This window comes from Vigna unguiculata, chromosome 2 (genome assembly GCF_037176805.1).
Source record: "Vigna unguiculata cultivar grain cowpea cultivar isolate G323 ecotype 2 chromosome 2, ASM3717680v1, whole genome shotgun sequence".
NCBI lineage: Eukaryota > Viridiplantae > Streptophyta > Magnoliopsida > Fabales > Fabaceae > Vigna > Vigna unguiculata.
In genome coordinates, this window is record NC_140793.1 from 7682233 (window position 1) to 7694830 (window position 12598).

Here is a 12598-nt window from a genome sequence, read left to right on the forward strand (position 1 = left end):
TTTCCCAAAATTTTAGCCGATTGTTTTCATATTATAATTTGTTGATTCATAGTGTAAGAACAGATTAACCTGTTAACTTTTATTTTAATAAGTTGAAAGTATATTGTTCAGCAACTTTCGTTTTCTGATTACGTGGTCAATCTGATTCAAGGAAAATGGTTTTTAAGATTTCAAAAAAAAATTATAAAACCAATTCAACCCCTCTTCTTTGCTAAACCAACAATTTCATTACTTACCCATATATCAATTTTTTTGTAAAAATGTTAGGTCGATATCAAAGTAATTCTAATATGAAAGAAAGTTCTTAGGTACTTACAAGGCACCAAGAATTATAAGTTCACCTATAGAAAGTTAGATCTTGGTTACTCCAATGTAGATTATGTTAGATGTCTGGATTCAAGAAAGTCCACATTTGGATGTGTTTATATATTGGTTGGAAGAGTAATTTTTTGAAAAAGTACAAAACAATATGTTAATTTTACTTCTACTATGAGGGTTGAATTTGTAGCATGCTTTGAGGCTATTGTTCATGTTTCGTGGTTGCTAAATCTTGTCTCAATGCTTAACAATATTGCTAGGCCTTTAAGGATTTATTATGACAGTGTTGTAGTTATTTTCTTTCCAAAGAATGATTAGTACTCAAAAGGTGCAAAATATATAAATTTAAAGTATTTATCAATTAAAGAGGAAGTACAAAAGAAAAGAACATCAATTAAGCATATTGGTACAAACTTAATTATAACATCTGTTAACTACAGATTTACCACCCAAAATATTCATAGCTCATGTCGAAAGAATAAATATAATGGATAAATTCTTGTTAATGATGAAATTTTATATATTATGATTGTAATGCTTGTATTGTTTTACCTTTATAATTTCTATTATAGATTTTATGTTTATTTTGTCATTCATGTTACTTGGTAACATTATTATTTTATTTAGTGAAATGACATAATATTTATCTGAAAGAAGATTAAAAATATATTACAATTTCAATAAAATTAAATTAAATGATTTGTGATACATAAAAATATCAACACCCAATTTGGTCATGATAAATAAACAATTGTTTTAAAAAATATATATTAAATATATTAAATAAAGAGGTAAAGATAAAATTGTTAATAAAATGGGATTTTTGTTTTTAATATTAAAAAATGTATTATAAAATTAGAGAAATGATCAAAATAAGAAATAAATTATTATTAAGTAAAAAATGTTTTTTCATTAATTAATTAATTAAATTAAAAGTTAAAAAAAAAAAAACCCAGTTTTGGTAGGGACGCTTGATAACCACCGTAGCCTTTTCATCACAGGGAGGTTTTTCTTTTCTCATACGGTTTTGATCTTATCCCCCACATTTTTTCTCGCTTGGTCATCATAATCACCGAGCATTCCCTGCACTGGTACACTCCAATCTTCATTATCAACCAATCACATCCTCCATCTTCCTCCACACCCAAACCACTCTCCATCCTTTCCATTTCATTCCCCTTCACCATTACAACATCTAGGATTATTTTAATCCATCATCTTCAACCCACTCCCACATGGGTATCACTCATCTCCACAATATCAAATTTCTACTGAATTCAGAATCATAATACACAGCAGAGCAAAAAGGCAAACAACACAGCCATTCAAATCCGATACTCAAACTTCATCACAGGAAGCAAAAAATCACTTTTCAGAGAGCAAGAACTCACAAAATTCATCACAGGAAGCACAGAATCACTTTTCAGAGAGTAAGAACAAAACCATAAACTGAAGTTGCAACAGAGGTACATTACTGATTTTTTTTTTTCCAATGTTTATACATTTTGAATTGAACGACCAGTGCCCATTGTTTCTATAATTTGTTAGATACACAAGATAATAAAAATAATAAATATATTAAAATACAAACAAAAATTAGAGAAAAAGAAAACTGGTTCAGGTTGTTTGAGCCTGTTTCAATTTCTTATAAAAAAAATAGCCAAACAAAATATAGTTTACTACAAAACATTTACAATTTCTATAAAAAATAGTTATTTACCAAAATTTACTCATCCAAAGATAACAATTTCAGCTTGTTCTGCATAGAAGCTCAGAAGTGACCTAAAAGAACAGCTTCTCAGTAACCATTGTCATCATGTTGGCCTTTCAACTCATTCCTATCAGCCGGCGTGCCAAATCAGCATGCAATGCATGGCCACCCTGCATCAAACATACATCAATCGCATTAAAAATTATTCACAACACAGATCTCGAGCATAATTCAAATCACTAATAGCATACTTTGTTTTGCACATAATCAACAAAAAACACTTATAAATATTTCAACGTCATCGATTGTGAAAGTGAGAGTAAAACAGATAAATGAGAAGAAGAATATTTAAGATATGGAAGAGAGAACCAAAGGCACGCGCCTTGTAAGCTATGATGTGTGCTACTGGAAGTCCTTGATTCCCAGATTGAGCAACCATCGAGAGATCACCAATGAGGTCTAAGATCTTGTGACGACATGGTTCATCACTGAAATGCAGAGGTGGATTCAACCAACCTTTATTGCCACTGCAAAAAATAAGGGTACCAATTATAAATGAATAACACAGAAGCTAAGAAGCACAATTGGCAACATGGAAATCATCCATGCATAACTTTCTCATGTGTTCCCGGATCTCATTGAACTATCGAACACAATTTGCACCTTTGTACTAACGTAATTTAATACGGCCAGAATATAACTGAATCGAAGTTTTATGTGTAGCCCAGCCTATTCTACATATGCAACAGTATTAACTTCATCTTAAAGCAACGTCTTTAAGGTTACACATACATAGTTGACTACAACAACCATTTCTGGGATTTCCATTAAAATATTCATGTTGTTTCAAACTACTCTTAAAATAATGCTGCGTGAACTTATCTGCTATAGTAAAATAGGCTATCAAATTAATTCACTATCTAGCATTTTTTTTTATCAGCATGTAGCTGAGCTTCGATCAGTTATAATGCATGCTTGAAGCAAAGTATATACCTGCATACAATGGCATTCTCTAGAGAACCTCCTTTGATAAGTCCAGCATTGCGCATAGGCTCAATCTGCAAGAAATTTTAATCAAGGGTATCCAATGTTAGTTATTAAAGAATGGCATACTAGTCAAACATATATACCTGCATACAATGGCATACTATCAAACATATACAACTACTAGTCATTAAAGAAAATAAGTACTTAAAGAGAAAAGGTGTTTAAGAGTTCTTAACGTGGATCTAACTGTTTAGTTATGTCCATTATACAAACACAAACACCCTCACACATATAAGGAACTTGAAAGGAATAATTTGGAAGAAAGATGATTTTACTGTATTGTTAATTCACTAAAAACAGTACATCAACTTCTCTATTTATAGAGATCTCAAACCTTAAAGTAATAATTACAAGAGATCTCTAGAATCTTCTAAGAGCTTCTAATAACTTCTAATAACTTCTAATAATACATTTAATATACTACCAACAGCTTTTAATATTGCATTTAATATTCAACTAATAACACTCCTCCTCAAGCTGGTGAATGAATATCTATCATTCTCAGCTTGCATGTGAGATTATGAAATCGCTCAGTGGGAAGACCTTTCGTGAACAGATCTGCTAACTGAAGTCCAGATGGGATGTAGTAAGTAGTGATAAGACCACTATCCAGTTTCTCTTTAATAAAGTGTCGATCTATCTCTATGTATTTAGTCCTATCATGCTGAACTGGGTTGTGAGCAATGCTAATGACTGACTTATTATCACAATAAAGGATCATAGGTTCTTCACATGCCACTTTAAGATCATTTAGGATAATTCTCATCCATAGCAATTCACACACCCCTTGTGCCATAGCTCGGAATTCAGCTTCTACACTAGACCTTGCAACAACATTTTGTTTCTTACTTTTCCAAGTCACCAAATTTCCACCCAAGAACATGCAGTATCCTGAAGTGGATTTTCTATCTATGATAGACCCTTCATAATCCGCATCAGTATACACTTCCATTATTAATTTTTCATTTCTCTTAAACAATAATCCCCTTCCTGGACTTTTCTTCAAATATTGAAAGATCTTGTTTACAACCTGTAAATGTCTCTCCCTTGGATCATGCATGAATTGACTTACAACACTCACAACATAGACTATGTCTAGTCTAGTGTGAGCTAAGTAGATGAGCTTCCCAACTAGTCTTTGATATTGGCCTTTATTTATTGTAGAACTGGCTTCACTCCCAATTCTATGGCTTTGTTCTATAGGAACTCCAGTAGTCTTGCAATTAATCATACATGTTTCTTTGAGAAGATCAATAACATACTTTCGTTGGAAAATAAATATGCCTTTCTTTGAGTAAGCTACTTCTATCCCAAGAAAGTACTTCAATTTTCCTAGATCCTTCATTTCAAATTGGGCAGCAAGCTTTTCTTTCAAGATTTGTTTCTCATGTTCATCATCTCCTGCAACAATCATATCATCAACATAGACCAAGAGTAGTGTAAGTTTACCTTCTTGGGAATGTTTGATGAATAGGGTATGGTCACCTTGACTCTGTCAATACCCCATGGAGATCATAACCTGTGTGAGTCTACCAAACCAAGCACGAGGGGACTGCTTAAGCCCATACAAAGCTTTCTTCAACATGCACACTTTATTCCCACCTTTACTAGATTCAAAACCTGGAGGAATTTCCATGTATATTTCTGCCTCTAAATTTCCATGCAGGAAAGCATTTTTTACATCAAATTGTTGCAATTCCCAACCAAAATAAGTTGCCAATGAGAGAATGATTCTAACTGTATTCATCTTTGCCACCGGAGCAAATGTTTCCTCATAATCAACACCATAAGTCTGAGTATATCCTTTGGCAACTAACCTTGCTTTGTAACAGTCTAATGTGCCATCTGATTTATACTTTAGACTAAAAACCCATTTGCATCCCACTGACTTTTTATCTAGTGGCCTATCAACAATTTCCCATGTTTGGTTCTTTTCTAAGGCACTCATCTCTTCATTCATGGCTTGAATCCAATTCTCATCTTTCAATGCTTCTTGAACTGATGTAGGGAATCTAATTGCATCAATGGCAAAGAGAAAACTTTGGTGTTGCATAGAAAGGTGTTTAGTGGTCACAAAATGGGAGATAGGATACTTGGTACAAGACCGAGTTCCTTTTCTCAAAGCAATGGGCAAGTCATCAAGGTCAGTTTCACAATTACTATTCAAAGACTTTTCCAAAGGTTTAAAGGTATCAATAGAAGGACTACTTACCCTCGGTTCAAACGATTGAAGTTGTTCTTGGATAGAGTTAGGTTGTCTTTGTCGCCTTTGGTATTGTATACGGAAAAAACTCTCTGGACGACTAGAGTCTGTAGATGACCCTGACTCTGTATTGTTCGGAGCAATTTTAGAGACATCCATAGAAGATGTTTCTGGAGAAGTATTAGGAGAACCAAGAGTATTATCAGAATGAGATAGTTTCTCTATGGAAGGTACAAAAGATGACTCAAGAGATTCAAAAGACCCAACTTCAAAAGAACTCTCCCCTTGAAGTTGAGGACGCATGTAAAGATTTAGTTTCATCAAAAGTAACATCCATGGAGGTAAAAAACTTTCGACTTGGAGGATGGTAACACCGATATCCCTTTTTATTAGATGCATAACCAATGAAGATGCATTTAATAGCTCTAGGATCTAACTTTCCACGGAATTGACAATGAATATGGACAAACACAACACATCCAAACACTTGACTATGAAGACTAGAAAGAAAAGGAACAGATGGATAGAAGGAAGATATGGACTCAATGGGACTCAAACCATCTAGAACCCGAGAGGGTAATCGGTTGATAAGATAGGCAGTAGTAAGGACAGCCTCTCCCCAATAAGATTTAGGTACATTTGGAAAAGAAGTGTCCGTGTTACCTCAAGAAGATGTCTATTTTTTCTCTCAGCAACGCCATTTTGTTGTGGTGTGTCCACACATGTGAATTCATGAACACCATTCTCGGAAAAGAATTTAGACATGTCACGGTTTATATATTCCCTTCCATTACCAAAACACAAATGTTTAATTGACTTTCCAAATTGTGTTTTTATCATATGAAAGAATCTAACAAATAAGTTAAAAACTTCAGATTTTTCTTTCATAAGAAAAATCCATGTAACTCGGGTACAATCATCAATAAAAGTGACAAACCATTTAGCACCAGATATACTAGAGCTTGATGCAGGCCCCCAAACATCAGAATGAACCAAATCAAAAGGATTAACACTCTTTGTATTACTAGAAGGATATGTAGCACGATGGTGCTTTGCAATTTGACATACATCACATTTGAATGACTCAACGGACTCTTTGGTGAACAAGGAAGGGAACATAGACTTTAAAACAAAAAATGACGGATGTCCTAGACGACGGTGGAGAAGCCAAATTTGAGAAGACTCAAAAGAAGTGCAAGACTGGAGACAAGAGGTAGTTGTTTGCCTACCAATACTACTCTTAGTTTCCAAGTTGTTAAAGCAATACAACCCTCCCTATTCCTTAACAACTCCAATCAACTTCCCCGTGGCAAGATCTTGAAAAGTACAATGAGTGGAAAGAAGGTTATGGAACAATTTAGGTCATGAGTAAGTTTTCGAATAGAAATAAGGTTATTAGATAGTTTTGGAACATAAAGGACATCTTTAAGACTAAGGGATGGCAAAAGAGAAACATTTCCACGTCCATGTATTGGGATATGGGTCCCATTGGCAATAGTAATGTGGTTATTAGAAAGAGTAACAAATGACGTTAAAAGAGATGAATGAGGGGTCATATGGTTTGTTGCACCAGAGTCAAAAACCCAAGAGTCCTTACATAAAGTTCTAGAAACATTAAAAGAAGAATTAGAGTTCTTACCAGTCATGGTTAGAGAGCAAGTACCAGAAGGTGGCTTACTTATTGACTCCAGAGTTTTTAGACGTTCAATCTCAGCATGTAGTGTAGGCATTCCTTCCTTAGTTGAAGAGGAAGATGGTGTCTTGTCAAGATTTTCAGAATCTAAAGAGGCCTAATAAGCTTTCCTTGAGGGTTGTCCTTTTAATTCTGCTAGACGATTGAGAGCTTTCTCCTTTCCATGTAGCTTGAAGCAAGTGTCCTTGGTGTGACCAGATTTCTTACAATGAGAGCACCAACGCTCTTCCTTACCTTTTAAGCTAAGTTTAATATTTGCAAGATTTGAATTCCCATGTTTGGAAGTCTTTCCAGAAAACATAGCAGCACCTTCGGTGGAGGTCTCATTCATCATGACCATTCGACGAGCCTCCTCACCTTGGACAATGAAGAAGACTTCAGAAAGAGAGGGAAGTCTTTCCTTCCCAAGAATTTGAGCCCTAACATGGTCATATTCAGGATTCAATCCTGATAAGAACTTAAATATTCGAGATCGTTCAACAAACTAAGCAAGAGTGATAGCATTTTTGCTATTCTCAAGCTTCAAGTTTTGATACTGGTCCAACTCAATCCACAAAAACTTCAACTTTCCATAATATTCTGAAACAGAGAGAGTTCCTTGCCTGGCACCAAAGATCTTGCTTTCTAACTCATAGCACGTAGAGATGTCCTGTCGCATAGAATAGGTAGTTGCAAGGTCCTCCCAAATTTCGCGGGCACTAGAGTAGAACATATAATTTTTACTTATTTCTGTAGTCATGGATCCCAAATTTCGTGGGCACTAGAGCAGTGATGCAGACAACAACAGTAATGATGCAACAGAGGATGCAGCAGCGACAACAACAACAGTGATGCAGTAGCAACAATGACAAAACCACAACTTGGGACACTTCAGGCAACCCAATAATAAAAGAAATGGCTGCACTTCGGACAGCACTAATGAGAACCGTAACTAAGACGGAAAAGAAGAAATGCAGATGCAAGGCTCCCTAGATCGGGAGCTCTGATACCAACTTGAAAGGAATAATTTGAAAGAAAGAGGATTTTACTGTATTGTTAATTCACTAAAAACAGTACATCAATTTCTCTATTTATAGAGATCTCAAACCTTAAAGTAATAATTACAAGAGATCTCTAGAATCTTCTAAGAGCTTCTAATAACTTCTAATAACTTCTAATAATACATTTAATATACTACCAACAGCTTTTACTATTGCATTTAATATTCAACTAACAACAAAGGATGTGAAGCTTAAGGAAAAAGTGAAAGAAAAAAAGGAACCCATAGGATACTAGGTTACCTATAGATATAACACAAAAATGGCATTTTAGAAGATAATATAAACTACTCTAGCACTCTCCTTCAAGCTGGAGCATACAATTTATATTTCCCAAGCTTTGATTATCACAATTGTTTATCATTTGCTGAGTTTCACAAAACTTCAGTTCTTGGACAAATTGTTTTATCTACACCAGTTCACAAGTCAGTAATGCCATTACCCTATATTCAACTTCAACACTCGATCAAGCAACAGCATTTTGTTCTTGCTTTTCCCAACTAAATCAGCATCACAACATTCAAATATTTAGGTACTTCCTTTATCTTCATATAGTAGACTTTGTCCCGGACCCCTTTTGAGGTACCTAAGAATGTGAAGAACAACATTCCAACGATCAATGCAAGGAGCCTACATAAATTGGCTCACCACACTAGTAGCAAAAGATAGGTAAGGCCAATTAATAGTAAGAAAAACAAGTTTCTCCACAAGTCTTTTGTATCTCTCTGGATTTGAGAGGGTCACACTTTATTCAGCTATTTATTTTTTATTTGGTTCCGTAGGACTATCCACATGTTTACGATCAAACAGTCATGTTTCTATCGACATATCCAACACATACTTCCTTTGAAAAATCAAAACACTTTCATTTGATTGAGGTACTTCCATGCCTAGGAAGTATTTCAGACTCCTAAGATCTTTGGTTTGAAAGTGTTTGCAAAAATGTAGCTTCAGCTGAGTTATTTTTGATAGCATCATTTCCTTTAATAACTATATCACCAACATACACAATTAGATAAACACATTTTCCAAGAGATGTATGCGGTAAAAGAGCAAATGATTGCATTTCAACCCAAAGATTTGAACAATATGACTATGATTTCCTAACCAAGTAGTGGAAATTGCTTGAGACCATAGAAGGACCATTTCAATTTACAAACCAATCCTAACTCCTTCTAAGCAACAAAACTAGGAGATTGCTCCATGTAGATGTCCTCCTCCAAATCGCCATGAAAATAAGCATTCTTAACAAGAGGCCAATGGCAAAGAGCTACCACAGCAAAGAAGAGATGTATAGGCATAGGCTACAAGAGAAAATTATCACTGTGATACAAACCATATATCTTAACATAACATTGGTCACCAACCGAGCTTTAAGGCAATCAACCTCACCATTTGCCCCATCTTTAATGGCATACAAATATCTACAACCAACTTTATTCTGCCAAGGTAGCTAAGGAACTAAGTCCCATGCGTTATGTTTAAGAGCCTATATTTCAACAATCCTGACTTGTTGCCATCCAGAATGATCGAGTGCTTCAATCACACTTTTGGAATGGTAAAAGGAGAGATAGGAAATAAATGAGAAATAGGAAGGGGATAACCAATGATTGTTTAGAAAATTGTAAATAAGATGAAGATTACAAGTAGAACAAGTGCCTTTTCAGAGAAAACAGGTCAACCAAAATCTTCATTATTGTATTGAGTGGCAATGGCAAAGGACTCGATGAAAAGGACTCACCAAGTAATATGGGACCGATCACTCGTAGCCAATGTTGGTAATTGATAATAGACAACAATGAGTTTTTAGGGTGAAATAGGGGAGGAACCTAGAGGGTTGTCAAGAGTAGAGTAAGCCAAGGATTCAACTACTTGAATGGGTAAGACTAGTTGGATAGAGAGTTGACTTTGTGACAGAAAGAAGAGAAGAAAAATATTTCTTCAAAAAAGGTAACATTTGCAGACATGCGGTACTTTCTTGTTTTAGGAGAACGATACCCTTTTTGGAGAGAAGAATATCCTAAGAAGATACGTTTCATGGCTCTAGCGGATAGTTTGTCCAAATCTGGATATAAGTTGTGCACAAATACACACGCAATCAAAGACACAAGGAGCAACATGAAATAGAGGTTCATTTGGAATCAGAATGGAATTAGGAACTTTATTTACCAAGGGACGAAGAAGGCATTCTCAGTTTCCATAGTGGATTTGGTTTGACCCCCACTTTTATATTTTCCTTTCTTTCATTAATAATACTAGGAATGATGCATATGATTGTACATATTTTAGTGCTAACTTAGTTAGGATTATGGCATGTTTAATGATTGGAATAGCATTCTTATCTTTACTTTTAAAAGATGAACAGGCTTGAGGTAAGCAATAAAAAACCAACATAACTTTTGAAATCTAAAAGGTATGGATCCGATTCAATTATAATCATAATAAGAAAAGTTTAGAAGAGACCAACCAAAAATAAACTGTCTAAGTGGATTTACTGAAAATTCAGCTTTTGATCGAACATGTTGGTGTCATTTGGTTATAGTTGATGCCAGTTATGTGGATTAATCATGGTTGTTCAATATCCAGTTCAACTTAATATCAAATGTTCAAGTTCCACGTACAAGTAACATCTTACACCTCAAGCAGGTTGTCCACTATATATATGGTAGTAGAAAGAAGCCAACATGTTAATAACTATATTATAAATGGAAGAACTGCAGAACTAACCTCCTCATAAATGCAGAAGGTTCTTGACAGAGCTATCTGTGTGGAATAAACCAAATTATCCAATGGGGAAGTAGAAAACCACTGGCAGCCAATAGCAGGTGCCTGCAAAAGGAAGGTGTGTTTGTCCATTATTCAATGCCAAACCTACCAATATTTGGGAACAAGATACATGCAATTACTTTAATTTTTTGTGGATATACAATTGACAGCACATAAAGCACACAGCCACAATCTCGGTAAACTCATTGAAAAGTATTTGTTGGAGAAGAATATGGAGGTAAAATGAACCAAAGAGTTAAAATCAATTCATACACCCCTACCTTTGGAAAAGTTAGATGAGAGAGATTCTTAAAAGTAGAGGTGGATAAACTGATTTAACTTATAGGAGAGAAATCTCTAAATGGCATGCCAAGAAATTTTGTATGATCTCAACCCAATGTATCGTTATCCTATATTTACCTGCGGAAAGTTGATGCCATAAGTTATTTGAACCGCTGTAGAAGGAAATGCAGCGACAAAAGAATCATTACTCCAAGCACACACGGGTTCATTCACATGTGGTGCCATTTTCTCAACACTATTGCCATCAAGATCAGTGGCCACCGCTAAACCAACTTCTTCCACTGCTTCCACCCATTCCCTTGCTGACCCATCAAATATAGGAATCTGTATGAGAAACCACTGAAACTAATAATTTTGTAATACAAACTATTCATTACAATACAAGAAATCAGTAAACAGGAACGGAAGGGAGTAAAGAAAATTAATTCACAAATATTTTGCACGAAATACTAGAACAATTTTATGATGAAGCAGAGCAAAGGAGAATATTAAAGAAACCTAAAATGAGTTAATCCATTAGTGTCATACTCACCTTGAAATATTTCATTAATATTTATTTTGGGGATTAATTTGTCTTTTGAATGTAGAAAGAAACGTTTAATGAGTTAATTTTACTAGTGAGCCTCAAACCGACACCTATCCCTCCCTCTGATTCACTTTTTCTAGTGAGCCAACTTTATATCTTTTTTGGATTCATTTGAACGATTCTTTAATAAATAACGAACTTAACAGGCTATTCATCTTCTTTCCATGAACCAAACAATGCTTCAACAACGTTACCTCAGCGTCGTTCTCTTTATCATCAAAACCCTCAATCTCAATCCTGCAGTTATCAACACCCAAAGCCTCCAAAGCCGAAAGCAAATGCTCCACGGTTCGAATTCGGAACCCGTCCTTGCTCAGAGTGGTGCACAGCGGCGAGACCTGAGCGAACTCGACGGCGGCGGGAATTGAACGGCAACGAAATTCGAAGTACCTGCCTCGGGAAGCGAGCTCCGGCCACATCCTCACCGACCAAACCCTCCCCGAATGCAAACCCACGCCGTTCCTCTCCACGCATCCCGCTAGGGTTTGCTGAAGCCGCCCCGTCTGCAAAAGCGCGTCGAAGAGGTTAGTGTAAGCGTACCAGACAGTGCATACGTATAGATGAAGAACAAAGAGAGACAGAAAAATTAACACGAACAGGTTTCCATGACACAAGTTTTGTTGACCTGAGTGCGTTGGAGACTAACATTTCAAACTGTCACCGATAACTCCCAATTTGTCTTCACGTTGCCAGAGAACTGGTTTAACTAATTTGAGGCCTGTCTGCTGACGTTGTTTTTCGTTTTTTGTTATATTTATAGTAAGATGATTATTATATTATTTTATTTTAATGAATAATATAAAATAGATATATTATTTAAATGAAGAATTTTAAATATAAAATAATTATTAATTAATCAATTTAATTTTTTGTAATATATTATCTATTTTATTTATACAATATATGTATGTCTAGTTAATTATATAAACATGTC

General features: G+C 35.1%; 1 protein-coding gene across 1 annotated transcript; it reads right to left on the reverse strand.

The window, feature by feature from the left end:
- Positions 1 to 1876: 1876 nt before the first annotated feature.
- LOC114171733 (putative UDP-3-O-acyl-N-acetylglucosamine deacetylase 1, mitochondrial) lies at positions 1877 to 12385 on the reverse strand. Its single transcript, XM_028056608.2, has 7 exons — positions 12262 to 12385; positions 11859 to 12167; positions 11196 to 11402; positions 10737 to 10838; positions 3023 to 3087; positions 2412 to 2556; positions 1877 to 2199 (listed from the first exon to the last, which is right to left on the reverse strand). Exons 1-7 carry the CDS (start codon positions 12310 to 12312, stop codon positions 2146 to 2148), a joined length of 933 nt encoding a protein of 310 aa, XP_027912409.1. The 5' UTR covers positions 12313 to 12385; the 3' UTR covers positions 1877 to 2145.
- Between the last annotated feature and the right edge of the window lie 213 nt (positions 12386 to 12598).

What these genes read in the sequence shown, in the direction of transcription:
- LOC114171733 (XM_028056608.2), bottom strand. Translation starts at nt 12,312, where the DNA reads ATGTTAGTCTCCAACGCACTCAGGTCAACAAAACTTGTGTCATGGAAA. An exon ending in AACTTGTGTCATGGAAACCT is followed by an intron (nt 12,168 to 12,261) that starts GTTCGTGTTAAT and finishes GCGCTTTTGCAG; the next exon opens with ACGGGGCGGCTTCAGCAAAC. An exon ending in ATAAAGAGAACGACGCTGAG is followed by an intron (nt 11,403 to 11,858) that starts GTAACGTTGTTG and finishes TTTCTCATACAG; the next exon opens with ATTCCTATATTTGATGGGTC.